The sequence below is a fragment of the Trachinotus anak genome, unplaced genomic scaffold (assembly GCF_046630095.1).
Source record: "Trachinotus anak isolate AG129_WGS33_773 ecotype Australia unplaced genomic scaffold, CSIRO_AGI_Tana_v1 ptg000025l, whole genome shotgun sequence".
Classification (NCBI taxonomy): domain Eukaryota; kingdom Metazoa; phylum Chordata; class Actinopteri; order Carangiformes; family Carangidae; genus Trachinotus; species Trachinotus anak.
In genome coordinates this window covers 6,502,782-6,530,641 of record NW_027273876.1, presented here as the reverse complement: position 1 = coordinate 6,530,641, position 27,860 = coordinate 6,502,782, and the positions used below count along the sequence as shown (strand labels likewise).

The 27,860-nt window shown below is 42.5% G+C and overlaps 1 protein-coding gene across 4 annotated transcripts in view; it reads right to left on the bottom strand.

Moving 5' to 3' along the window:
• The window catches only part of usp54b (ubiquitin specific peptidase 54b), a 54,857-nt gene extending 27,260 nt beyond the window's left edge, over window positions 1-27,597 (bottom strand). The window contains exons 1-4 of one of the 4 annotated variants that reach the window (XR_011685042.1): window positions 27,001-27,597; window positions 16,452-17,057; window positions 8,908-9,000; window positions 1,345-1,479 (exon numbers count right to left, since the gene is read on the bottom strand). Coding sequence is in view for 3 of the 4 variants with exons in the window: in XM_071462336.1 (XP_071318437.1) it covers window positions 1,345-1,479; window positions 8,908-9,000; window positions 16,452-16,607 (384 nt within the window). In the remaining variant the exon portion in view is untranslated. Of the gene's footprint in view, window positions 1-1,344; window positions 1,480-8,907; window positions 9,001-15,051; window positions 15,207-16,451; window positions 17,058-27,000 lie in introns of those variants that run through there. The other 3 variants (XM_071462336.1, XM_071462337.1, XM_071462338.1) reach the window with 3 other exon arrangements.
• Window positions 27,598-27,860: the final 263 nt, after the last annotated feature.

Sequence of the window (27,860 nt, the reverse complement as noted above, 5' to 3'; positions counted from 1 at the left end):
AGCAACAGGAAGGCTCGAGGAAAGGAAGTGTTGAGGAAAAAAGATAAGAAAGTGTGAAGACATTTGAAAAGTAAAACCTGTGACTAATGGAATTTTCTCTTCTTAATTTTCTCCTTCAATAAATAAGGTTTATTCCCAAATGAGACACCCACCATCTGCAAAATACAACACCCTCGCTGTTGAATACAACTATTGTGCAGACCTTTATATCTGAGGAAGTAGACTGCATAAAGAGCATAAAGACTATATAAACAGTACAGCAGGGCTGAGCAATGTTTTGATCGAATCATTAATATGACATATTTGTTACTGAGGAGTAATAAAGTAAAGCTGTGACTGCCTTCTGCCTGACTTTTAATATTTTGTTTTAGTATTTGGAGTAATGTGTTTTAAGAAATTCTATCCTAAAATATTAAAAATATTTAGAAATTCAACAGCATATCAAGAAAAAAAACAGCAGTAAACTTTTGATTTTTGTCAAAGTGGCTAAATTTAAGTTCTTGGACAGGTGGTGTTTAACAAGAGCTTCAGCCATCTTGGTATTTATAATACAAAAGGTTATAATACGCCCTCTGAGCAGCGCTAAGTCTTGCAGCTAAGTGAAACGCTATCATAACGCTGGCTATGTAGCAATAGCTAAACTTGAGATACTGAGAGACTACAGCCCTGCTAGAAGCTGTTTGCCACCACACTGGTACCATGTTAGATTAGCATGATAGCATGCTAACACTAATTAGCTCTAAACACAGAGTGGTAGCTATGTAGCGATACCAAGATTTACAAAAAAAACTCCTTTAAAGTAACATTAAATGTTGGAAACTCCCAGACTTGTGAGCGATGTTATCAGCGGCCGATTTTAAATTCGTTTCTTTTAGACAATTTAGGAAGGTTACATACAATGACATGATACATGACCATTTTTTTATGAGTCGCAGAGTGAAAATGCTGACGTCATGACGTCTACAGCCATGCAAACACTGGTGATTCTACACATCAAATTACCCGTTTCACAGTTCACAGTTTTAATTCAACTTCATAACTTTACATAAATTATCTTAAAGGACAAATTAGCTGGTTGATTTGGATTGTTTGTCGCAGTGGTCATTATAGTCACATGTGGTTAGTTAAGTAATACATGCTGGACAATAACACTGACTGCAAACAGAGTTAAAACAAAAGCTTAATATTATACAATTGACAAAAAAACATATTTCCTTGAGGCTGCTGAAGATCTGACTGCAGTAAAGAAGCTGGGAGTCCCTCAAATAAGCCTTTAGGCAATCCCTCACTTCTCCTGCGTGTGTGTGCGTGTGCGTGTGTGGCCATGTGCTGTTGCAGACTCACGAAGCACTCGGCAGCGTCGTCCATGATGCCCAGCTGAAAGCGTTGCTCGTCTTGGAAAGTCTTGGCCAGAGCACTCCGCAGTGCATCTGATGGCAGCACACGCTCACTGCTGAACTGGAACTGGGCAAAGATACTCTGCAAACACACACACACACACACACACATCCATATAGAAATCCATTAATTCTTTATTTTGCTGCAACAAATATACACTTTGCCATAAATAATTTTCCTGAAAGACCTCTGCATTATTAGAATGTGTCCATGTACACATGTATATATTAATGTGGTTGTGTATTTTTTATTATTATTATTTCTCTCAGACTGACACAAAGCCCTCTATAAACACATTTGTCCTGTGAATCGGCACCTTGTTCTGTCAACTGACCCATAAAACAGAACCAGTAGGAACTAGTTGTGAACTTGTCAGGACCAAAGTGCTGCACAACAAAACCCAGACTGGACTAAAACAAACGCCTCACAGCACAGCTGGCCTGAATATCAGTCCATATCAATAATAAATGGCATTTGTAGTGCACTTTTCTCGGACAAAAACAGCTCTCAGAGTGCTTTGTAGCAGTAAAATAGGAACCAAATCAAACTGTTGCAGCCGTCTCAGAGAGAAAGCTAGGCCACTTAAGTGTGTTTTGAGGCCAGTGCTCCAAGACCAAAGAGGTGGATCAGTGAGGAAAGAGTTGTTTACACTGTTTACATCCAGACAACTGCCAGACCAGTATTTTGATCCCATATACAAACAGTCAGTGTTTCTGTTTCGTCCTAATGCTGCTGCATCACTTCCATATGTAGAAGCGTTACCATTATCGCCCCTGCCATGGAGGTTACGGATCCACAGTCATCTTTTATTAGTTAACATGTCATTTTTAAATACTATTTGACAGATCTCTGTCCAATTTTCAGCCAAGAAAGAACCTCCACACATGTGGTGATTCAGGTAGATCCACCATATGCCAATTAGTCAAGCACCTTCTAGCTCTTAAACCACTGTTTCCCCATTCTTTTGGCTTAAAATACACCAATGTCTACCTGCAGCTCATCATTGCAGGTGTAGTGTAAATTATTAGTGTCTAGCTAATAGCTATAAACTCTTTATGCAACACCTTACTTTCATATTGTGTTTTTAAATTGCATTGTCCCCATCAAATAAATAAATAAACTAAAAAAAAAAAAATAAAATAAAATATATATATATATGATACCAGATAACACAATCAAATACTCTGTGGCTTGTGGAAATGAATAAATCCAGATTTATCATTACTTTAAATGTAGTGATTTAAGTCTGAACATGAGAACTGAAACTATAACATTCAGTTCAAACAGAGGCAGTGAGACGAACTTTTGACTGAGGCTAAACTGAAGAGAGCTGAAGACGTCTAAAGTGGGAGAGATAAAAGCATGGCTGCCTTTCTCCGGATTGCCAACGGATAAAAATGACCTAATTTTTTGTTGGTAAGAATTCTCAGCAGAAAAAAAAGGAAAACCAAGCAACTATTTTTGACCAAAACAGAAATAAACACAAGTCAGTTTGACGTGTCAGAGCAGCAGGTCGGTGCTGTGGACTGCGAGCGCTCCTGGTTTTCTGTCACAGCGGTAATTCAATCACTGATTAGATGGCTGGACTGAGAAGCAGCAGGTGCTCAGTGTCCTGAGGGCTCATAAGTGCTATATTAAATGACAGAGAGATATTCTAACACAGTGTCTCCAGCAGCACACATTAGTCATCTGTTTGTATCCACACTGGCTCCATTTTAGCTGTTCATGCAAGTGTAAAAACAAGTACAGCCTCAGCAGACATGAACATCTTTGATAAGAGCAAAGCATTTTCAATTAGTGTATTTTTAAAATATAGATTAATAGAGATATTATCTGAAGCTACTAGATACATGAAAGGAAACTATGGGACCATGATGTGTGATAAACTTTAATTTCATTGCATAGGTTACAATTCTTAAGCGTTATTCTCCAGTAAGTTTTAATTGTAACAGATACCACAGGAATCTAATGAAATGTTAAAGTGATAATAAACACATAAAAGCATTTACATTTGTCTCGTTACTTTGCAATGATGGAAACAGTGTGTTTAGCCTTATTTTAGTATAAAATATGAACATTTAGGAAAAACTGAATCTGAGGAATACATATGGATGTTCTGACACTTTCCCCACCATGAAAACTTTTCAACGTCGTAATCAGTTGTTAGTCATTTGAATTGAAGCTGATCAAAACAGCTACCTTACAAGGGAGTGAACGGTTCTGGGTGGAGCACCTTGTTATAATAAATAAGAGTAGTGCAGAAACTATTGGATGATTTATTGATCAAAAGAAAGTTACACTATTTTGATAATTTATTAATCTCAGAAATACCAAACATTCACGAGTTCAAGCTGCGAGCATATAATGATTTTTATAATGTATGTGATGTTAACAGAATATCTTTGGGTTTGGGATTGTTGTTTGGAAATTTTATAGTAAAAATAAATTAACTGATAAATTCAGAAAATAACAGCAGATTAATAGCTAATGAAAAGTTAGTTGCAGTATGAGAAAAAAAACAACAACTAAAAACACTTTAAATTGTTTAAAAACGTATGAAATTAGAAATTAGAACACAATTCCTGAAGAAATAAATTCCTGGTGCAGGTCAGATGCAGCACTGTGACTGAGCTGAAGTGGCAAGTGAGTCAGACAGCAGCACTGATGGAAAATCACAGCTCGGTCGGTGCTGGTGACTGGTGGGCTTCAGTAGTTACTGTAAGACCGTGGCACAGTGTCAGGAAAAGTCCGCGCTTTGGGAAGAGGCTACTGTAAAATACCAAACCCTGTCACTCAAACGTTACATTAACATAGAATTCATTTGCATGAGTGGATGCATTCTGTAAGAGACTGGATGCGTTTGTTGGCAACGCTAAATGTTCACATTAAACGTGTGCAAAACAGTCACTGTCCTGTCACGTACGAGTCACAAACTTGTTCCTGTTATGTTTTTAAACAGAATGTCAACACAGTTTAAGACTGCAAATAAAAGCCTGCAAATTTGAAATGGAGTGCACTTATATAGTGTTACCACTTACAATGGAAGACACATTCACCCATTCACACAGCTTTTCCCTACACATACAGAGCTTTTCTACCACGCACACACACATTCACACACTGATGAGACATCTTGGGCAATTTGGGATTCAGCACCTTGGAAATGCAGGCTGAAGCCGGGAATCGAACCACCAACCATCCGATAGGTGGATGACCCGCATTATTGATGAATCTACTGATTACTTTTTAGATTCACTGATTAATGTATATGAAATATAAATAAATAGTCCAAAGTAACTTATTCTAATGTTTTGTTCAGCCAACAGTCCAAAACCAAAGACTGTTTTTTTTTCATTGTTTTTGCTTGAAAAACAACTTTAGCAATTGATCGATTGTCAAAACAGTTGCTACAGTGAGAAGTGTCTGAGTGCTGCACTTCATACAACCACCTATTCACTCAAAGCTCCGTCCTGTGCCTCCTGTCCAAAACCCTGCCAGTGAGCATAGTCTGGTTTCCTCCAAAACCAATTTGGCAAAGCAAATATACAGTAAACGTGAAGATTTTGCAGGAGAAAAGTTTGAAGTTCCTCTTGTGGCAACTTCGACTTCACCTTCTCAACTGATAACTAAACCTGCAGACTTGCAAAAAAAATTTTCTTTCCTTAACCACAAGTTTTACTTTCCAAACCCATGACATGAAGTTCATAATAAGTTAATGAGATCTCAAATCTTCCAGCCCGGTTTTCACGTCACAGCATCCATCACAAGCCAAACCTAAGTCTGTGTGTACTTCAGACGAGCAAACAATTCCTGGAGTTGTTTCCTGCATAGTTTAGTTTCCTCTCTTTATGTGTGTGTGGATATTTCAGCATGTCAGAGGTCAGACGTGACGCGTTGGAAGCAGTTTACCAGTCAAAGATGGTCGAGATCATATGAAGTGAAAGTGTTACAAACAATGGGCTGGAGCCTGTGAGTGTGTGCAGGCTGTGGGTTGGCAATGGGAAAGGTAATGCAGTCGTGCTGACAGGGAGCAGAGTGTGTGTGTGTGTGTGTGTGTGTGTGAGAGAGAGAGAGAGACAGAGAGAGAGAGAGGGAAACAGAAAGAGATAGGAGGAAAAAGGCAATGTGTGAGAAATAGGGTGTGTGTGTGTGTGTGTGTGTGTGTGTGTGTTATGGTGGCTATGCTGACTGCAGCAATGCGCCAAGGAGAATGGAGGGGGAATATACCCTACAGAGAGAGGGAGGGAGGGAGGGAGAGAGGGAGGGTGGAGAACAGGGAGGGATGAGGCTGAGTGAGTAAGAGAGGGAGGTGTGTGTGTGTGTGTGTGTGTGTGTGTGTGTGTGTGTGTGTGTGTGTGTGAGTAAGTGTGTGAGTGTGTGCAGTGGTCCAAGTGTGAAGACAGGAGCAATCTACACCAACTCCCACATTCATTCATCTTTCTCCTTCCTTCTCTCCCATTTTCTCTTCTTCTCTCTTCCTGCTCATTGCTGTGTGTGTGTGTGTGTGTGTGTGTGTGTGTGTGTTCAGGTATCTGCATCTAAGTGTGTGTGAGTGTTTTGCTGTTGAGAGAGATAAAGTGTTGCAGTGATTTCTAGAGGGATAGCCACAGGCAGCCTCTGAACGTATGTTTACTACAACAGTAGTGCCTCTTTGTCTGCTGCAGATAAAATTCACACACAATTCCTCCAAAATAAAAGAAGCAATAATGATCATTTATCTCTTTGGTTCTCTGAAATGGAGGTTTGAAAATTTAACACGGCATTAAAGTTCATTTGGTGTGTGTCCCGCCTGGTTATTCGAAGACTTTTATCTCGGTTGCCTTGGGGACCACAGCTGCAAACAGACTTTTAGAGCAACATTGGGTCTGTTCGTTGTTGACAAAGGAAAGACGCTGACAGGACGGGTAATGAAAACTGAAAATTCAAACACTTAAAACGATAAAAATACCTTTGATTCAGACACCCACAGCTGACTCGCACACATCACGCCCATAAGCCTCTGTGTGTGTGTGTGTGTGTGTGTGTGTGTGTGTGTGTGTAGCATCCTAGCGTGGTAAGAAAGATTTGTGAGACTCTCAAGGTGCATGTGTACAGCGGTGTAACGTTAGCAAGTAAGATTTGTGTGCGTGTGTAGGTGCGTGTGTGTAATATGTGCGTGTGTTTGTGTGTGCAGCATCCCAGTGTGTGCTCTGCTAGCTCAGCGCTTTCAGTCAGCCAATTAATTACAGAGAAGCGCTTGAGACAGAACAGCGTGTAGAACACACACATTGACACTGCTACACACATACACACACACACACACACGCACACACATGCATTACTACACCACAGCACATTACACACAATTCTTCCCTTCACTCAGACAATTATTTGTCATCATTGATGCAACAAATGGCTGGAGCGGAGGCTGCATGAGGCTCGTTCATTATGAGGCTTTCATGATGTTACAGATCTTCGTCTTCTGTTTGGCTACTTTCTGTCAACACGACAGGAGCACAACAGTGATTCAACCTGTAACTATGTTCTAAAAGCTTTTACATGTGCTGTTTCTGAGCATTCATTATGAGGCAGCTCTTTACTGGTAAAAACTGTCCGGTGCATGGTGTGTGGCGCTTTTTACACAATGGTAGAAGAAGAGGTAACGCAAGTACAAGTCCTGCATTTCAAGTGTAATTTAGAGTAAAAGTACCGATTGACTAAAGAAAAGAAAGGAAATAATGATGAGAAAGAAGAACAGAAAGAAGGAAGCAAGGAAGGAAGGACAGAAATATAGAGAAAAGAGAAGGTGAGATGTTTAAAAATGAACAAAGAAGGTAACAAACCAAAGACAGAAAAAAATGAGGGAAGGAAATAGGTAAAAAGTACGAGCAGAATATAGTGATCCCTCTTGAAAATCTGCTACAGTTATGAGGACCTGCAGCAGAGATGAAGGTAATAATTGATCAGACTGGACTCTGCTTTGTGATTGGACTGTCATTGTCCAATCAGATTCAGGTGTAAAGACAGGGTCAGAATTTGTACTTAAGTTTGACACATAGTTTCTTGCGTAACCTCAGCATTGATATCATTTGTTCACTGATTTTATTCACACTGTCTCTGTTTTTTTAATGCAAATTTTTTCTGCACTTGCAAATATTAATTTCTAGTGCAGATTTATTTTACAGGTTTAAAAACACTGATTTACAACAATAACCGCTGAAATTATTTGTCTACATCACTTCACAAGCTCAAAATCTTATTGACCCTATTTTGAGCCCACACTGAATCTATCAGTAAAATGTTCCTGCACAAACCAAACCACAGGCGGGACTGTGAATGCGACCCCTCGGCTGTGGTGTGACAGCTGTGCACTTTGTATGACCACCTCCTGGCAGCTTTACTGCCATTGATAAATCTATAGTACTTTATTCATTCATTCAAAAAAAAAAATAGCAATTACATTTCCCACAAAACACATCTGCAAGGGACAGTTACAGATGCGGGGAACACTAGCTAGTGTGGTATATTTGTTCTATAATCACTGTTGTGTATAATGTATGGTGTATAAATGAAGCAGGAACTTTTCCTCACTTAATGAGGGAATGCTGTTTTCTTTCTCCCTTTTAGAAACAAGTAATTAAAAGTATTGCTGAGCGGTGTCATAATCTGCTGCAAGAATCTCCCCTGCTGTGTTTATTAGCCGACAGATCTCTTCCACCACCGGGTATTTCCAAACAAGACTATGGACTCGTGTTGGCTTCAGGCTTTGTTTGTGCTTCAAGGATTTTTCTGCGCCTTTTGGACGAGTCAAAGACATTATTTAGACCTTATTTTAGGCTTAAAATTAATGACGTGCATTGGCTCTTCTGCATCTGATCGCAAGGACTTTTGTACTTATGTTTATTACTTAGTCTTATTGAATTTGAATTTGCATTGTATTTATATGTAAATTTGTTCTGCTTGTTCTTCAGTGATTTACTGTCTTGTGTCCTTGTGTGTTCTGACCTTTATGTGTTGGAAAAGTTAATTTTAAAAAAAAAAGGAAAGATAGAAAGTACAAGAAGATGAAAGAAAAAAGTAAAGAACATATTAGTGATGATATGAGTTTATGTAAAGTCTTTAAGTGTCATGTTACTGTAACTGTCAGATAAACGCAGAAATGTAGAAAATGTAGAGAAACACTCAGGTAAAGTACCAGTACCTCATAATACACAACAAGTACACGGCTTCAGAAAATATACTTCAGTACTGACCCTGGTTTTTGTTTCCAACACCAATGTCTGTGTATTAAACACAGTAAATAAAACAAAGGGGAAATTAGTAGTTCGCCATAACAACTACGCCGCTGCTTTCCGAAACTCAAACTTACTCAGCAGCAGATCTGAGAAAAACTGGGTCACTGTGCTGTTGGAAGGACGAGTGGTCTGAGAGAAGTGCAGCAGTGAAAAACATCAGAGTGACGACCGCTGCTTCAGGTTTGCAGTTAAGACCACCACAAGCCTTTACAGGACCAAGTGAGAGCGTCTTTACCTTTAAAGCGCAGAAGATACACGAGTCCTCCATGCACTTGTGTGTGGTCAGCTGTCGAAAGCTTCGGCGAAAGATGTCGAGGTGCCACAGAACCTGGGAGGCAAAAAGGTTGTTGTTAGCCACACAAATGATGCGTAGTCACATTTTTCACGTCTTAACCCTTTTCTAACTGTACTTTGTTCATCCACTGTACTTTTTCTGAGCAGCAGCTGTTTGTTAAAGTTTGTTGCTTTTGTTGAATGATTGAGTCTGATCAGTTATCATCAGGACAGCGGCTCGACTTAAACATATTATTTTAACTGGATTTTCAAAGGTCTCTTGTTACTTTGCAACAGGATGTTGCTTTCCCGCCTTAATTCCCACATTAAAATGAGATCCGTACCTAGATCTGGGATGATTTAGAAAAAGGCCACAAGATTTGCTGATTCCTTTTTTTTTTTTTTTATTGTAACTTTTTAATAATGTTTCAACATCCTACAATCAAGGAAATATTTACTTGCATTAGTCGCAATTTTATATTACATTTTTAAACAGAAGTGAACAATCATCATTAGAATCACCACATTAAAAACCCCATTAAACATGCAGTTATGCCTCAGCTAAGACTGATGACAGGGCGGCTCACAGTTCCCGGTTGCCATAGTAACACAACATGCTTTCTGGGAAGTTTTCCAGGTGCGCCACAGTATTTAGAAACAGTGACTGACAGAGCAAGTGATGGAAATATTTGAAAGGACATGTTAGGAAAACTCTGGGAACCTCTCATCTGGACTTTCTCTGGATAATATGCGTAAAATATTAGATATTTATATCTAGAAACAGCTCATCTCTTCTCCGCTCGCAAAAGCAAACAAGCTGCATGAATGCATCTCCACCGGGGCCCTGAGATCACAGTGCACAAACTGCCTCTCCATTTAGTCACATGTCATAATCCTGGTGTCTGGATTTCAGTCAGCTGGTTGAAAGTACAGATTTAGGGAGGAAACATTCTCAATTAAGTTTCCTGTAGCTTTAAAAAAAAATTAAGCAACATTTGCTTTACTAAAATTGAATCACATGACTTCCTGTAATGTGAGAGGGTTGCAGAGAATCACCAGCCCGGTCTGCAGCGCTGTGTGGCTTTCAGCCATTTTCAGCTAATTGTTTTTTTCCCAACAGCTCCCACTGAGCGTGCTTTCTACTTTGTATATTTTCAGTAACAAAAGAGAGGCAGAGGCAGAGAATAAACGGGACAGACAGACAGAAAACAACCGGCACAAAGCCCAAAACAAAAAGGAGGAACACATGGAAACTAGTGGAGAAGTGGTCTGCATGAGAAAGACATCTTCCTGTCCCCTCTCGCTCTCTCTCGCTCTCTCTCTCTCTCTCTCTAGTGCATAATTAGAGGAAAGAGCTCTTAGTACATTCATCCAGCATGCCGAAAGATAATATTGACACAACACTGTCCCTTAGGCTTCGACTGGAATCTGCAGCACTTATGCACAGGACCACACACACATTTACAGTATGCACATATATTTCTAATTCACACACACACACACACACACACAAAACCAATACATACGGCAACCTTAGCAATACAGTACTGTGTGTGTGTCTGTGTTAAGGGGAGAGTGATAGGTGGAGGAGAGAGGGGGCGGAGGATGACAGACTGCATGCTGACGCCAGTGTATGCGTTCTATCTTTCCCCCCTCTCTGTTTCCCCTCCTCTCTCTGTAGTTTATTTGGTCGTGATGAATCGGCTCCCTGCACAGCACTGCAGCAGCCACAAGGAGGGCACACTCTCTCCATGCCCATCTTTTTATTAGCATCTACCCATCCATCCATTTATCTAGCCATCTCTTTTTCTTCCTCTCAAAGCGCATCCCTTGTCTTTCTCTGCTCTGCCAGCATTTGTGTGATCTGTGTCCCTCTCTCTCTCTCTTCCCTTTACCTCTTCTTATTTTCTCTCTTTCTCGTCCCAGCTTGGAAACAATGGAAATACTGCAGGAGCTTCCTGGGGGGAAAAGAAACTATTGTATAACAAACTAACAAACATTAAAAGTGATGGAAACGTGCACAGAATCGAAATTCCTGCTTTGCTCATGTTTTTAGGACTTTGCCTTCTTCCAACTGTTTGTTGTCATTGTAGTTTGAGTGACGGACAAATGTATCGAATGATACTGGAGTACTGATTGGTTGTGGTGGTCTTAGATGAGGGGGTCCTGTCTCCCTGTTTGTGATGTCACTTGATTACACGCTAAAAAACATGATTAAATAATTACATTTTGAGCACATACGTTTTCATCTATATCACTATGATATCTAAGTTGTGGAGGTATTTAAAGTTTAAAGGTCCCATATGGTAGAAAGTGTGACGTCCGTGTCTTTTTTGACTTTAAAGCAGGTCGAGGTGATATATAAATACTGTGAAAGTATCAACATGCTCAGTCCACAGAGAAATGCACACAGCCCATATTCAGAAACTGTGCTTGAAACCAGCCGTCAGGACTTCTGTCACTTTGTGATGTCACTACAAAGCAGTCGCCACTCTCAGCCATGCACCAAGCCCCCGCCAGACCCTCGACCACTTAGAAAACAGCCAATCAGAAGAGAGGCTAAGAAAAATATGGGACCTTTAGTTTTTAATTTTTGCTCTGCTTTTATTTTGCAGTAGCCATTCAATGTATTTAAATGCAGTAATTATCTCTCAGCGTAGTAGTTTTATTTGCTTTTGGTGGAATCTGCCGTTCCTGTGCTGGATTCAGATTCACAAGAGATTCACAGGAGAGCAATGCATGAATAAAATCCAGTACAATTTTATCTCATTGACAATAACCTATCTGTGTCAGAGCTGTATGACAGATTAAAAGCATTAAACTGGTGAAACACAGGGCGGCTTTTATTGTGAAGCATCCAAAGAAAACACAATGTGTTAGTGACTCCATTTAGTGCTAACCACGATCTGTAAAGCACCTGCCCAACGAGAGTTATTGCAACTTTCTTGCTGTTCCCATAGTAACAACGTGCTTTATCAAATTAACCAGACCTGAAATCTTGAGGATAACAACTTCAGTTTAAAGTGAATGACCATGACATCAGATCACAGGAGAGGTTAGCTTTAAAAGTTTCAAAGAAGACTGATTTCTGGTGCTTCACAGCTCACTACTGGAATGAACCACAAAGGAAACTCAAATTGGGGACACTCATTGCTCCGAGGGACTTTAAAGTCCTGATTAAAAGAACTGATTAACAGCAACTGTGGCCACAAGTGACGATAATGGAGTAATAATAAATGGTAAAACGAAGTGTAAGAGTAGCACAAGTAGAGAAGAGTCGTAAAGTGGATTTTGGTCCCAGTGCTCTGCTGGTCTTTAACCGTGAAGTAAAGTGTTCTTCCTGATAGAGAACTAGATTAAGATTTATCAGATTTTAATTCATCACTTAATACTGAACTATAGGCATGAATAAGGAAGCCATTAGTTATTACTTCTAAACCCCTTAGCTCTCTTATAAAGTGGTACCTCTTATTTTTATAGGTATTACGGCACAAATAAAACCACAAAATTGTAAAAACAGATTAATCTAAAAAGATGAAATGTTTAATCCTTTCATTTTACAAGCACGAAGAGAATTAGAGACGCAGCTGCTGCCATTAACGACAGGAAACATTACTGGGGATCACTGAAGTCATGGACATCAACCGATCAGCTCCAATCGCATTCAACTGAGACACTACTTAAATTCAGTGTAGACAATAAGGGGATCTATCTAACCATCCATGATTCCCCACCTCTATGACTGCAGCTTCTGCTGTAGTCTCTTGTCACCACACATGGCTGTGGCATCTCTTTCTCTGTGCGTTTTGCCTACATCGGACCTTTTCCACAGCAGAAATTCTTACTTGTCATAGCACAAAAGCACTTTTGTTATCAGTAACAATAGCGATGGCTTCCTTCTATTCGGGGATCCCAGTAAACCATGACAGTGTGAAAGTGAGCCAGCATGCACAGCGCCAGCACCCTGAAACTGAAGCAGCTAAATGGAATTCAGCCCTCACTGATTTTATTGTTCACACCTGTGCTCTTCCCTACTGTGACATGTCAAAATAGCCTTTAAATTTGCTAGCATTCCTGCTATTCCCTCCCTGCACTGTCTCCTGCCTCCTGACCTCCACGCTGACCTTCACACCTGCTCCCAATCCTTACACTGACCCCTGAGTATACAGTACATGGCCCTTTGCTTTGAAACTCCCTGCTCTATTGCTCTATCCGCTTTTGAGTCCAAACATCAACAAACAGAAATATTACAGCTCTATGTTCAGGTGGGTTCTGGTGCCGTCATTATGCCTCTTGCAAAATCCTGCACCGGATTAAAATAAGGAAGCAAACCTTAGCCAGGCTACAAAATAAAAGTATAAAACCATCTATGCAGTAAATGCTCCTGTATCCTCTGCCTCTGACAGAACCGTTCATGCAGACCATCACATCAGCAAAACTACTCTAACAAGGTATCCAGCTAGAAAATGTCAGTCAGTGTTATCTTGGCGTTGATTCAGCTGCAGTGCCACCCTACAGCTGGAACACGTGCAAAGCCTGTACTGTGAATATTATTTGGTCTTATTGCTCAGGATGCTGCACAAGCAATTATGGGAACCAGTTCTGTAATGAGGAAAGTATCATTTTGTAGTTTCTGTGCCACTGTATGGATCATAGTGAAAATGTCATTGGGTTTCTTCTGCTTTGTAAAATAGATAAAACTTACTTTTATTCTTAAAGTTTAAAAAGATTGTATAATTGACTTTATAGCATATTAAACCTGCACAGATTCAATAACAGGAGGTCTCATTTGTAACGTCCTTTTTGAGTTGACGCAACATCAGCAGCTGATGGATGACTGATGAAACTGTGGTTGTCATTTCATCACTTTTGACTTCTTCTGAAACTTTGAATTTTTGAAATTAATGTGCGCATAGTGCCAAAATGTGAGGATAAATCAATGTTTTCCTGATGATTTTCTTGCTCATTTTCCATTTTCAAGTTTCTCCTCTTATACCCTGCATCACAGAGACTCACACACAGGCGCACACAGCTGCAAGCCGCTGCCTTATGAGTGAACCCATGTGCGTCTGCTTCATCAAAGCCACTGTGCTCTATAACTCCTTCAGCTATTTTATTTTCACCCACGTTTACACGGTGAAAAGTTGTGTACAGTACACACACTTCACCTCACAGCACCTTCCTTCGCTCATTAAATCCCACACACCATCCACAACCACCACTGCTGCTGATGATGCCGCCACCCAGCAGCTCCACTGCAGCAGCGGTGGGGGGGTGCAGTGCCTTGCTCAAGGGGCCCTCAGGGGCAAGGAAGCGGTGCATTAAAGATTACACTAAGCAAACAGAGCTTGTTTCAGCTTCAGTTTTGATCAATTAAACATTAGAAAGTCTTTTTTAAGGGAAAACTGAAAACATTGACTTGGTTTTTGTCTCGCCAAGGTCAGAATTTGATGCTTTTTTTCATCTTTGTATGATTACAAATTAAAAATCTTTTGGTTTAAGACTCTCGATCAGACAAAATATACAATGTCAAGATGTCACCTTAAGCTCTGGGAAAATGGGATTTTTCCTCTAGTTAGCATTTTGCATTTGTACGTTTTTACGTTCTATTGACAAAATGAACAAACTAATCAATTAAAATCATCTTCAGTTGCAGCCAAACGGCAAATAGAGTGAGTCTTACATAAACCTGAACTTTGACCCCTGATGGTTCAACTCAAACAAACATAAGAAAACTCATGCACACACACACACACACACACACACACACACACGCACACAGAAATATACAGTGAAACAGCCAACAAGCATCTCACTGTTCTCTCGGTTTATCCTCCCTCCTCTGTGTCCTGTTAAACACCCTCTCTCCTCGGTGTGCGTGCATGTGTGTGTGCATGTGTGTGTTCATGTGTGTGTGTCCTTGAGGTGGCCCACTTCTCTCCCCCGTTGAAGCTGCTTTGCCTTTGTTGAGACATATTCTTCATTTCACAAAAACACTTCATGTCCTTCACTTTGTCTTTTCATCTTTCTCTCTCTGGTCATCCCTCTATCTCTCTCATCCTTTCACCACAAAGACTCGTCCACCCCCCACCCCCCCACCCCTTACCTTATTTGACTCTTTAATTCCACTCTTTCTCCCAGCAGTGTCCCCTTTAGTCTTCTCATCAGCTTTTTCATACTGTATACTCCTCATCCCTCTTTCTTCTCTTCTCCTCCTTCAGCAACTTTTCTTCTTCTCATCTATCCCTCTGCTGCCTTCAACCCTCCCTAAGCTTCTGCCCCATCACCTCCCTCCCTCTTCAGCTTACTCCCTCTCTTCTTCCCTTTCTCTCTCTCTCTCTCTCTCTCTCTCTCTCTCTTTCAAGCCAGTAGTCAAGAGGCATTTATGTGTGTGTGTAGGTATGATTGTGCCAGCTGGAAGTCTTGGGAGGAGGGAAGAGTGTGTGTGTGTGTGTGTGTGTGTGTGTGTGAAGAGAAAAGAGAGAGAGAGGGGAGATGCAGCAGTAGCAGCGCAGTGTAAGCATCTCCACACACAGACTGGATGGACACACTGAAGTCAGACTGAGCAGCTGTGCCAAAACCCACCGAAACATGCAAACCGCCCGTTAATATGGCGCTAATCTCATCCCTGTCGCATTTAAATACTGCAGTGTGAGGGTGTGTGTGTGTGTGTGTGTGTGTGTGAACTGCCGGTGCATGAATGTGTGTGTAGCTAAGTAGTAGCTACTCTTTTTTTGCCAGTAAAGCATAAAGGCATGACATTTGACAGGACACACTGTTGTGGTGATAATAAAGCACAACAGTAATTCCAGCAGAGCATTGAAATTGTGCTTCAGCATTGAGCAGTTAGAAAAGTGATGCATTTTTTCATTGTTGGCTCCGTCCTCCAACACATTGGATTTGACAGGAAACAAAGACTGTGAGGTTAAAATGCTGATGCTCATCTGTAATGGCGTTACCACCCACATCAGATAATCAGTCATGGAAATTGTTTCCCTCATTTTCCACATGAACACAGGGAATAAATGTACGTGAACAAGCTACAATGATGTAAAATCAAATGAAGTCATTATATTTAACACAGTTGAAGTCTGAAGTCCCACAGGCTGGACGTCGTCCTGTGATCCTGCACTGCAGCAGCTCTCACTTCTTGTGTCTTTTGGGGGCTTTTTAGCTGAGGTCTGGTCTTCAGCAAGTGTGGAAAAAGTTTGCACTCGCTTAAGTGTCCCAAAGCTTCCAAACACTGGAGTTTTTTATTAGCAAAAAATTACCAATAAAAAACATCAAAACTATTTTGAGTCCTCAGTGAAAACTGTGTTGCCAACCAAAAATAGGTGACACGAGCCCGTGGATTGAGGTCAGGTGACTGGTTCTAAATATCTCCATGATAAACATGTTACTCTCCTAATACTTTCTGAGTGCCCTGAATTTGTGTCTGTCTGTGTGTGTGTGTGTGTGTGTGTGTGTGTGTGTGTGTGTGTGTGTGTGTGTGTTTATCCGACTGACCTGCAGAGCGCTGTTCAGGAAGCAGCTGTTCTGTCCCGGCTCGTTGCTCAGGCCTTTGCTGGGTGCAATAGAGGTCATGGTTCTAGGGGTCACCAGCCCCTGCACCCCGCCTACCGCTCCGCCACCCGACGCAAAGTAGTTCCTTTTCCACGACATCACTACCTGGACGCCCCTGTTTCCACGGCGAGGCGGGGAAGGGGCGGGGCAGCAGACCAAGCGACGGCCTCTATGTCACTCCCATGAGAGAGAAAGAGTGAGAATGGGAGAAAAGCAGAGGAGGAGGAAATGGAGGGAGGAAGACGAGGGAGGCGGCGGCGGCAGTAGATCGAGGAGAGGCGGTGTGTCTTGAAAGTGGAGCTGGCACCCATACAACCCTCCCCCTCTCCAGCCGTGTTTTTACTTTAAAATCTGTCCACTTGCTGGAGCCAGCAGTTGGCTTTTTGTTTCTCTTTTTTTCTAGCTCCTTGGATTTAGCGGTCTGTGTTTGAGGACATGAGAGCGTGTCCAAGGCGTCCTTTGGCAGATTCTGTCAGCTAAATGTTGATTAGGCAGCACTGCTGCTCCCATGTGGAGACTCCTTCAATGCCTTCTTCTCTTTTACTCTTCCTGTAAGACACAAAGACCAAGCTGTTAGGACTCCTCACACAAAACAGTAAGAGCGACCTTTAGCAGGCCCAAACAAACAGACACTACAGTGGAATTAAAAACTAATTAAAACACACAAAAAAGAGGTTTCAAGCTAAAATATAGTATATATGGAGCTTTGAACATTGTTAGCAATGCAAATAAAAACTGCTAAACCTATCCCACTTGGATTGATGGCAACATACTGAAGGTTTCAGGGCAACTGAAGAAGGCAAAAAGTGCCTACCCTCAACCGGTGGACGGAGAGTTCATCTCTATAGTGACAGCTAGCTAACCCGACTGACTAAGCCTCACCTAAAGAATTTGGCAGATTGTCACGTGTGCAGTACTGGAGCGGTTTTCAGGATTACAGCAACTGCCTTTTAAAATGCATTAATCAGTAATTTTGTGAAATGGTCACTGCAGCCAACTTTGCAGCACAACAGAATCCTCTTAGTCTGTTTTTAGCTTGTTTTTACTGCACATGTTCTATACAGGTAGGTCTTAGACAAACCCCACTTTACACAGAGTTAGCAACAAAGTTAGCAACTGGCTTGTAAAGAAAGTTGAAAATCTAGCAGCTAAAGAGCTAGATATTTTTCTCAGGCATTGTTGGAGATCAAAACAGAGCTAATGTTTCCTCCTCCCTTTCCTCAGAAGGTAACTGTTTGCCTACCCCCCAAGGGCCAAAAATTGATTACTGCAGCTTTAAGTGTGTAGTTTTGATTGCTTTTGCACCATGAATCATGAATAATCATCACACAAACACAACAATGTTAGTCAGGGTAACATTGCATCAGTGATATGACACAGGGACTGCTTGGAGAAATCTGTTATGTCATTTAATAATCAGTGCTTAGGGACTTTATCTGGAGCTTATGCTGGTGCAGCATCACTGTGCACAGTTTCCGAACGATTGTGTGTGAGATGAGAAAAAATGAGGCAGTCAGTGTGTGTTTGTCACCAGACAGTATGTGTGCGTGGGTGTGTGTACATGAAGTTGCGTAACACCACAGGGCAGTAACTAACAAATCCGCAGTGCCCCCCACCCCCTCCACCCACCCCCCCTGCACCCTCCCTCCCTTCCTTCCCCTATAGCCTCCCCACTTTTGGCAAAGCTCCCTCGCCTGGTTGTCGGGTTGTGTTGCCACCACAGCACCCCCCTTGGCGAAAGGCCAGAGGGCGCAGGGATGCTGCGGCGAGCAGGCAAGCAGCGTGGGCTGTCGCTATGGCAATGGCCACATGGGACTGGGGTGGCGAGGTGGGGTGATGAGGGGGTGAGATGGAGGTAGAGGGGACGTCGTGACAAGTGAAAAGCATCAGAGCGAATATGGAAGCAAACATTATGCAACTGTTAGACGGCAAAATTGCACTGTCAGTTCATGTACTTGTCACATTATCTATCTATCTATCTATCAATCTATCTATCCATCTATCTATCTATCTATCTATCTATCTATCTATCTATCTATCTATCTATCTATCTATCTATATGAAACAAACAGAAATCCATGTTCGATACGTTCATCCATAAACAAACAAATCCAAATTGCCAGAGGATTTATAAAAGGATTTGGCTGGCATGCCCCTGTGTGCCATTTTTCCTCCACAGCACAGCACCCTGAGCTTCTGTCTCAGCATACAGTGTGTATATGTGTGTGTTTGGGTGTGTGTGTGTGTGTGTGTGTCTCCCGCTGAGCCTGTGGAGTGTGTGATCACACATCCTCTCTCTCTGACTGCACCCTACAGCCACACACAACCAAGATCGCTCTGGCAAGCCCTCGCACAAGCTCTGTTTATGTGGCCTGTATGTGTGTATTCATGTGTATGTGTATGTGTATGCATGTGTGTGTGTGTGTGTGTGTGTGTGTGTATGTGTGCATGTGTGTGCGTGCGTGCATGTGTGTCCCCACATCTTCGGCTAGTTACCATGGAAATAGGCCAAGCAGCAGGCACGCGGGGGAAAAGCCGAACCATGTGATTTAACAGAGACACACACTGTGCTGCACTGGTTGAGAGAGCACACACAGACACACACACACACGCACGGACACACACAGACACACACGGACACACACAGACACACAGGGCTGGCGAGTGATGATGATGTGTATTGATGGTGGAGAGTTCCTGGAAGCCAGAGTGAGTCAAGGCACAAGTCAATCAAACTCCCTGACCCTGCGCTGGCAGGCATAAGGAGACCAAGGACCTGTGGTCGCAGCCCAGACAGCGACCACACACAGAAGACATTTCCACGTGTGATGTTGAGGCGAGGACACTGGTTGTGCTTTCAGACACAGACGCAGTGTATGTGTGTGTGTGTGTGTGTGTGTCTATGTGTGCATCGTCTGTGTGGCTTCATCTTCTAATCTTGTGGAAATCAGGCTTGGCTTTGAGCATCAGGATGGAGATCTAGGGTTATGTTAAGAATTAGGACCAAGTGCAGGTTAGACTTAAAAGGCTGGTACATCCAGATGATCTGTGGGGCTCAAAATATTGAAAAAGTACCTTTGGAAAACTGCTGTCGCTTTCCAGAAACAATGTTCTGGTTAAGTCACAGACCTCAGTGTCAACAGTTTTCATTGGAAATACTTTCTACTTGAAAAATAGTCCCTATAAAAACAGCTGACATCATGCAAATTCCTTTCACATCCATTGTCCTGAGGTGGAGGAATAACTTGTCTCAACTATCTGCACGGTTAGATACTACAGGTAAAAGTGAGGAAATGTACTTTTCAGTAATTTTGGTGAAGTGACCTTTTAACCTTTTCAACTCCACAGACATTTGGCAGGTTCATCATTACAGCCCAGCATTATTCAGACCCACAGGACTGTATTTTATATTCTGCTCACAATTCAAAGCTTTCTAAACTTAATCAAACAGGTCAGATTGAATTGTAAGGACATGTACATTATCAAAGATATATTATGTAAAATGAAACCTTGAATTTTAATACACTGAGTGGCCAAAGAAACAGAAACATGGCTTTTGCGATGCAGTGCAATACAAGTGCTGACTCAGTTCTAAGGTACATTTTAATGCTGCAGTTTGTGGTGTTTCCAATAATTTGTCCACCTCATTTACATATATGAAGCAGAAAAATGTCAACAACACCACAAACTACAGCCTCAAAATGAATCAACAACACAATGATTAAAAGTTATGTTTGATATTTTATACTTTTTTACTTTTTTAAACACATTAATGAGCATCTCTATTGCACTGGGTGAGATATTCCTTCATTACCATGAGCATGGGCACTGTAGTTTATTTTGACTCCATCTTGTTACTGTAAATATATCCTGGAACACCACTGAAAATAGTGTATTCATCCACCACTGAAAATAGTCCCCAAAAAATACACTATTTACTCCTGCTTTATGTTATGATTGCTAAATACAACAGTGCCCAGCTGTTTCTAGGAAACAAATCATATGTTTTAACCCATTTTTAATAATTTAAATCCTCAACAGGAACCAATAAGTTTTGCAGCCCTGGCAGGGTAGGAAATTGTCAGATGGACCAACACATTGTTGGTTTTGGTCGTTTTGTGGGATTTGTTGACAATAAGAAAACATAGAATAACATCAGGTTTATCCTTTCAGAGTTAATAAGCGTTACAAAGACAGCAATCATGTCCTATAAGACTGTTACATTTACAGGAAGTTCTTTTTTATGGTCACTCAAGCGATTCAGTCACAAAACACGACTTCTCTTCAATAGAGCTCTTGAACACGCACATACAGAACGTATACGTGCTGTCAAACGGTGTGGTAAAAGGTTTTATCTGACTCCTAAACTACTTAGGGAAACACATTAGGGTTGAGCCTCGTGAAAGTTAATGACCAGGAGGTAGTTGTAAGGTTTAATGTGGAGTCAAACTTCAAAGGTTTGGGTGTGGATGTTAAAATGATATTTTTCAGTTCATATCTAAATGGACGAGTGAGTCAGTGTGACAGCAGATGATTACTTCTCGATCGATAAAAGCCAGCAAGGGCACAGCTGGGAGCACTGAGGGCAGAAAGCTGTTTTTATGGTTCCACTCCACTGTCACCACTGCTGTTACGACTGACACTACTTCTGCTACTTCAGCTACTAGTGCTGCAAACACTAATAGTACACTCTAATATTCCTTCCTCTGTGACTTCCCTCTGTTTCTTTCCTTTTCTCTGTCGTCTCTCAGCCTCTTCACATCGCTCAGCGATGCTTCTTTTCCCATCTTTCCAATATCGAAACCTGCTGCTTCTCCCTCTGTCCTCTCCTCTATTTCTCAACTTTTCCTGAGCTCATCCAGTGAAATGCAGAACTTGAGAGGGGTTTATCCGATGACAGCATCTGAAGGATGGCTCAATGCCTATTTTAGCCCGGGTGCAGCGTGACACCTCTCTGATCCACATCTCTGCGATTAATGTAAACATTCTGCGAAAACATCCCCTCCACATCCATCTGTTATTCTGCCGCTCCGTCAGATCAACATTCGAGAGAACTGGCACGACATATGACACATGGATCAAGCATTTCTTACATTTTTCTCCCCCCAGTCTGAGTTCCCATCGCATGTTTTTCATGTTATTTACTCTCTGCCACTTCCTCCCCCTGTCATTTCTTTCCATCTCTCTTTTCTTTGGAAAAATCATGAGACTGGTGTTTTGGTGATAAATTCTTTGAGGTCATTTATTTCTCGGGATTGGCTTTAGCGTGAAGCCGTGTTGCAGTGGTCTGTACTGGAAGTGCTTGGTTTCCATCCAAGTATGCAAAGCATGATGTACCGAACCGGAGAAGCTGAAAGGAAATAAAACTTTCCAAGTAATTCCTCTGTGTCTTGCAAATGTTTTTAGGCCAACTTAAACTGAAAATATTTTGATAAAGAACAGTTACTCAATAACTCACAGTGTGAATATTTAGATACCAACATTTGTCTAAAACAAAGCGCCCCAAGCTTTTGGCTTGTGACCATTCCTGAAAAGTGAAGCGGTTTCTACTCTCAGCCTGTGGTCAGAGGTTGAATATGTTTTACTTGGATATTTTGTAGAGGCCTGAAAAGGTAAAACTATCCAGTATTTCACTTGTGAAAACGAAATACTGTATGTTCTCATGTTTTTTTTTGCAACCTTTTGAGGGGTCCCAAACCCAAGGTGAAGTCTATAGACACCCAAAATAAATATGTGAACATCCGAACATTACACTCATATGTCACTGTTTAACGGTAACATGCTGCTGCAACAGCCTCCGCTCCTCTGCATTCAGCAACAGGAGCATTAGTGAGGTCTGCCTCTGACATCTGGCCGATATGATTTGACTCGCAGCCTTCCCAAAGGTGTTGGATGGTGGATGAGGTCAGGGCTCTGTGCAGGTGAGACCAGATCTTTCACAAGCCGGGAAAACCAACTCTTGGTAGACCTCACTGTGCGAACAGGGGCTTTGTCATGTTGAAACAAACTGATTCCACACACTATTGTCTAAAATGTCTTATTTTGACAAAACTGTCGCACCACAGGGTCTGTTCAGTAGCTGAGCTGGAGCTTTTGATCACATCACATGATCTTCCTCAGCAGATGGAGTTGCCAAATTGTCGCTGAATTGTGGATAAATCTCAATTTTTCTGAGCGTCTGAAGAACTCCTCAGGACTTGGACCTCCATGCTGGAAACCACAGCCAGCAAAACAATCCCACCACAAACTCCATTAGTTGCTGATCTACTTCTTTCAGCTCCAGAGCCAACATGATGAGACGTAGTTAAAATGCTCCTTTTCACAGTTCAGTCAAAACTGGGCAAATTGTATCGTGTGATATGAGTAAAAGCTCCAGAGCTGCTGCTAAATGTACCTTGTGATGAGACTGTGCTGCTAATTGCTGTTCCCAAGGGCAACAAGCTCAAGTCATTTAACCTTTTATCATTACATTTACATTAATTGGAACCAAGGAGTCCAAGCTCAAAAGTCCACAAAAGTATGTGGAAAGTTGTGTCCGCATACTTCTGGCCATGTATTTTATGTCCAAAATCTAAAACATGACCTCACTGAAAGGTCACATATTAGATCTTCACACCCAGAACTGTCCAAACTTATAACACAAAAATCAGCATCTTGCCCACTCATTATTTCTCCTTGTTGATGATCGGATTTATTCCCTTCAGCCGAGATTTCACAATTCAAAAACTGGCCTCAGAGTTGGATGGAAATAAAATACTGTTGATGAAACTGTTTTTGATTTTGAATTTACTGTCACTGTTTCTCTCTCTCTCTCTCTCTCTCTCTCTCTCTCTCCCTCCGGTGGGTCAGTGTGGCCTTGTGACAGTGACACCAGTGTCAAGCAAGCCGGACAAAGAGCTGATACTGTCCCCGAGGACAATGACCTGTCTCTCACACCGTCTCCCTCCCACTCATGCAAACATAAAGACCAGAAGTATATTTATATATCACTTTAAAAGAAACGAGTCTTAATCCCTCTTTCTTCCACCTGTGCCTAAGCTTTCCTCTCTTCCTCCCGTTCACTTCATTCTCGTTCCCTGTCTCTCACTTTTCTTCCACTGACCTCCATTTTCCATTCTCATTCACTCTCTCCACTTTTTCCCTCATTCATCTCTGTCTCTTTCCTTTCCGTTTCCGGAAAACTTCACTTTCACATGCATGTGCTCTCTCTCTCTCACACACACACACACACACACACACACACACACACACTCACACACAGTGGTTTTCCTGTAACTGGGTTATGTGTAACTTCAAATAGCCCTCGTTGACAATAGGGAGAACCCAGAGTTCATCCTCCCTCTGTGCTTCACTTCATCCCCCTTTTGATCTAAAGAGAAAATCTAAACAGAAGTTTTATATGTATATATATATGTGTGTGTGTGTGTGTGTGTGTGTGTGTGTGTGTGTGTGTGTGTGTGTGTGTGTGAGCATATTACCAAGACTAAGATTTTATTTATTTTTTATTTTTTGCAAGCTTCAAGGTCATTCCCCCGCTCACACTCAGTAACATTAAAGTATACATATGAGAACACACACGTAATCGCATACATGCGCACAAAGACACACACACACGTGCACACTATAACCTAGATGCAACCCATTATCGCCGTGGCACATGTGCAGAGCCAATCCTATTAGTACAAAATAACGAGAGGGTGAATATTTGCTTAATATTTAGGTTATTATGTAACCACCGTTATTTACAATGCATGGTGGGAATCGTGTGAGGTTTAGGTCAGAGTATAAAGAGAGGAGAGGAGGAGAAAGAGGGTTTAAAGGTGATGAAGAGAAGGGGAAAGGAGAGGAGAGGAGAGGAGAGGAAAGGAGAGGAAAGGAGAGGAGAGGAGAGGAGAGGAGAGGAGAGGAGAGGAATACATAGAGAGGAAAGGAGAGGAATACATAGAGAGGAAAGGAAAGCAGATGAAAAAAGGAAAGGACAGAGAGGAGAAGGGGTCAGAAGAGATCAGAGGAAAGCAAAGGAAGGGAGAGGGGGGAATGAAAGAAAAGGAATGGGGAGGAAAAGATTGGAGGAGAGGGGGAAAGCAGAAATGAGGAGGACCGGGAGTTCGGGAAGGGAAAACAGACGAAAGGGAGGGAATGAAAGAAAAAGAGGAGGTGAGAGGAGAGGAGAGGAAAAAGACAAGAGGAGAACAGGGGAGAGGGAAGGAGAAAGAGAGGAATAAGTGGGACATTAGATTGAATAACCAGCCTCACATCAGAGAAAGAAAAAGAGAGACAGAGCACTCCAGCGGATGGTAAAGGTCAAAGGAGACACATAGAGTGAGCGTGACTTTCTTTTCCTCTCCTCCTCCTTCATCCTCTGCCATGACTTAATCCGCTCCTCCTGATACCTCGACCCTGTCATAATCCCATGCATGCGGACCCAACCAGACCAAGACCACTTGAACTCAAATGCCAATGATAGACGCATCCCCTGGGAAACGGAGACACGAGCCAGGCTCAGTCACACATGACCACGTCTAGAGAGAAATGCTCCGAGGACTTAAGCCAATTAAAGTGTTGAATTGAAGTGAATTTAATGGACTTACACATGCTCGGAACTGTTTCACCACATGACTGACTGTCTGCAAATACACACGATGAGACCTTGAGATCGATTGTTCCCTCACGATCGACACTTGCCAGCGCGCACAGGATGATTTGGCCGTGTTTGGGTTCTGGTGAAACAACAAATCATTCTGAAATACATCCGGTAAACTGTTTTTATAGCGGCAGATCCAAACGATCAGAGAGGAAGAAAAAAGGAAAAAAAAAAAAAAAAACAGACCCAAGACCCAAAGTCGAATCCTTCATCCTCAGCTCTGAGGATGTTTTTGTCACGTGTCAAGTTGCCCGATTGCCCGCCATAGCGACACGCGACATCACATAAATCGCCCTGATTGGTTTGACTGTTTAAATAATGCTAGTGGAAACACCCCCCAAGTAAAATCGCTCTGAGAGGGAAGAGGGAAGCCAGAGGGCTTTTCTGGCAGCAAGGACCGAGACAAGCTATTTTGTAGATAAGGGTAATGTGAGTTTACCTTCCAGGACAGCCACACATTAAAAGCTTGCATGGCCTGAGACAAGAAAACGCGACTGTAGTACAGAAGCTACAGTGATGGGTCATAAAATATGGAAACAGCAGTGTATATAAGGACACGTCATGTTTAATAAAGTGCAAAAATTGGCTTAGAGCTGCTGAATTTTTACGTTGAAACAGGGTGAGTGGGTAATGGTCACATGCAGGCAGCAGGCACGCACATCAACGCCATGTGCTCAGAGTACAACAAAGAATCCCGGAGTATTTCATCTCCAAAAACTAAAATTGATGATAAGTCCAAGTTAAATGTCAGGGCGACATTTCAGCTCAGCTGGGAGGGTGGAGGTGTGTGTGTCCCCGTGTATGAGTGTGGTTTGAATCCATGATGTTGTGGGGACACAAACCTGTTCAACCACCCTGATAGTCCCTAACCCTAAAATAGAGGTTAGGCTTTTGTTTTAGGGTTAAGACTTGGTTTTGGGTTCAGGTTAAACTCAGGTTGAGGTTAAGGTTTGAGTTTAGGTGTGTGGGGTTAGATTAAGGCTTCAGGAGTTACTGCAAGTCAAAGCAATGTCCTCACAAGTAGGCAAAACCAACTTATGTCCTCCTGCTGAATGAGGGGCTGGCCAGTACCATATTTTTCCTTTTTTTTTTAATTTATTTATTTTTTGGGGGGGGGGGGGTATTCACGTGTGTGAGGCACGCAGCAGAGGGCTGTGTCACCGTCTCTAATGTGACGGGGTGCTGTTGTGCTGGCGGTGACGCGGGGGGCCAGTGCCATCAATCACATGGAGGATCGAGACCGCAACATTAAATCAATAGCCCCCCCCCCCCCCCGATGACAGCGGAGCGTGAATCCGCCACGGTAAAAGGCTGCGGTCTCTCTGCCATCCATCAACAAGTCCACGCAGTGTACAGTGTAAAAAAAAGCCACGCAGGACCAAGACACGCAATAGCCACAGGAGTCAGGAGCCGAGCGCACCGTGGAGGCATCCACCTGCCCGGAGGGAGGGGCCGCGTGGACAACAGTCACACCTGTAACTGACAGGAAACTCCAACCAAGTTGACGGGAGGGGACGCATCTGAGGGTAGGTGCGCAGAGGAGGAACGACCAGCTGATCAAATCATTAAACTGAGAAGCGCAACAGAGGGGGGGGGGGGGGGGGGGGGGGGGGGGGGTCCGCTCCTGCTGCTGATAAGAGAGTAATAATCACGATGCTGGAGCTGATGAAGGTGATGATGATGATGGAGAAAATGACAGTCATGCTCCGACTCTGCCGCGGGGAACACATATGGAGAGGACCACATCTGGCCGACACGCTGATTGCCCCCCCTACCCCACTCCTCTACACACTCTCACCCCCCCCCCCCCCCTTTGATGAAGCCCGTGGTGTGCGGGTCTTTACTCACCCCGGCTGCTGTCGCCGCCAGTCTCCGTCCGATCCCGTGTCCTACCGTGTGATTTAACGGGAGAGAGGAGAGGGCGAAGCCGTGGGCGCATCCAGCCCCCACCAGCGCCATCCAGCGCTCCGGTCGCGGCGCGCAGTTCTCGCGATATCCTGCCATCTTCTCGCTCTCTGCTGCGTTTGCGAGTCTGTGACGTAGCGGGCTTTGTCAGGCGGTTTGCCCAGCCCGATGCCGCCGCCTCCCGGGCACCAGGCGAAAAGAGGCTGGCGGTGATGTTTTTGGGTTTTTTTTTTTTTTGTTTTGTTTTGGGGGGGCTTACCTGTCTGAGATGTAACCTGCTGCAGCAACATGCAGACAAGTGTAACTCAGTAGCTTTTAATGTGAGGGGCTACTTCCTTTTTATGAAAATTATAGGCTATTTCATCCACTACCTATTCACTAATTACTTTCTAGATTAACATTTTCTGAATAAAAATAATATAAAGATCTTACAAATGATGCTTTCCTGTAGTCTATTAAACTACCCAACAATATATACAAGTAGAAAATGAACTGGAACTTTTCATCATCATTTATGTCCTTTTTTTTTTTTTTTTTTTTTTTTTTGGATGCAAAAACATTAAACATGTCATGCTGACTCTGAGATCTTCCTCCAGCAGGACATACAGGCGACATCTGTTTAACTGCTGTCATTGGAGACCTGCCAGCACCGGTTTACTGTCACAGCCTGAACACACTGACTATTCATAGTGCAAGTGAGAGGTCATGGGGACACCTTTTAGCTTGGCAGTGAAGGTGTGCAAGAGAGGGAAAAAAAAAGTTTAATGAGCCAAATAAATCAGACCTTTCAGGAACATGTTTGT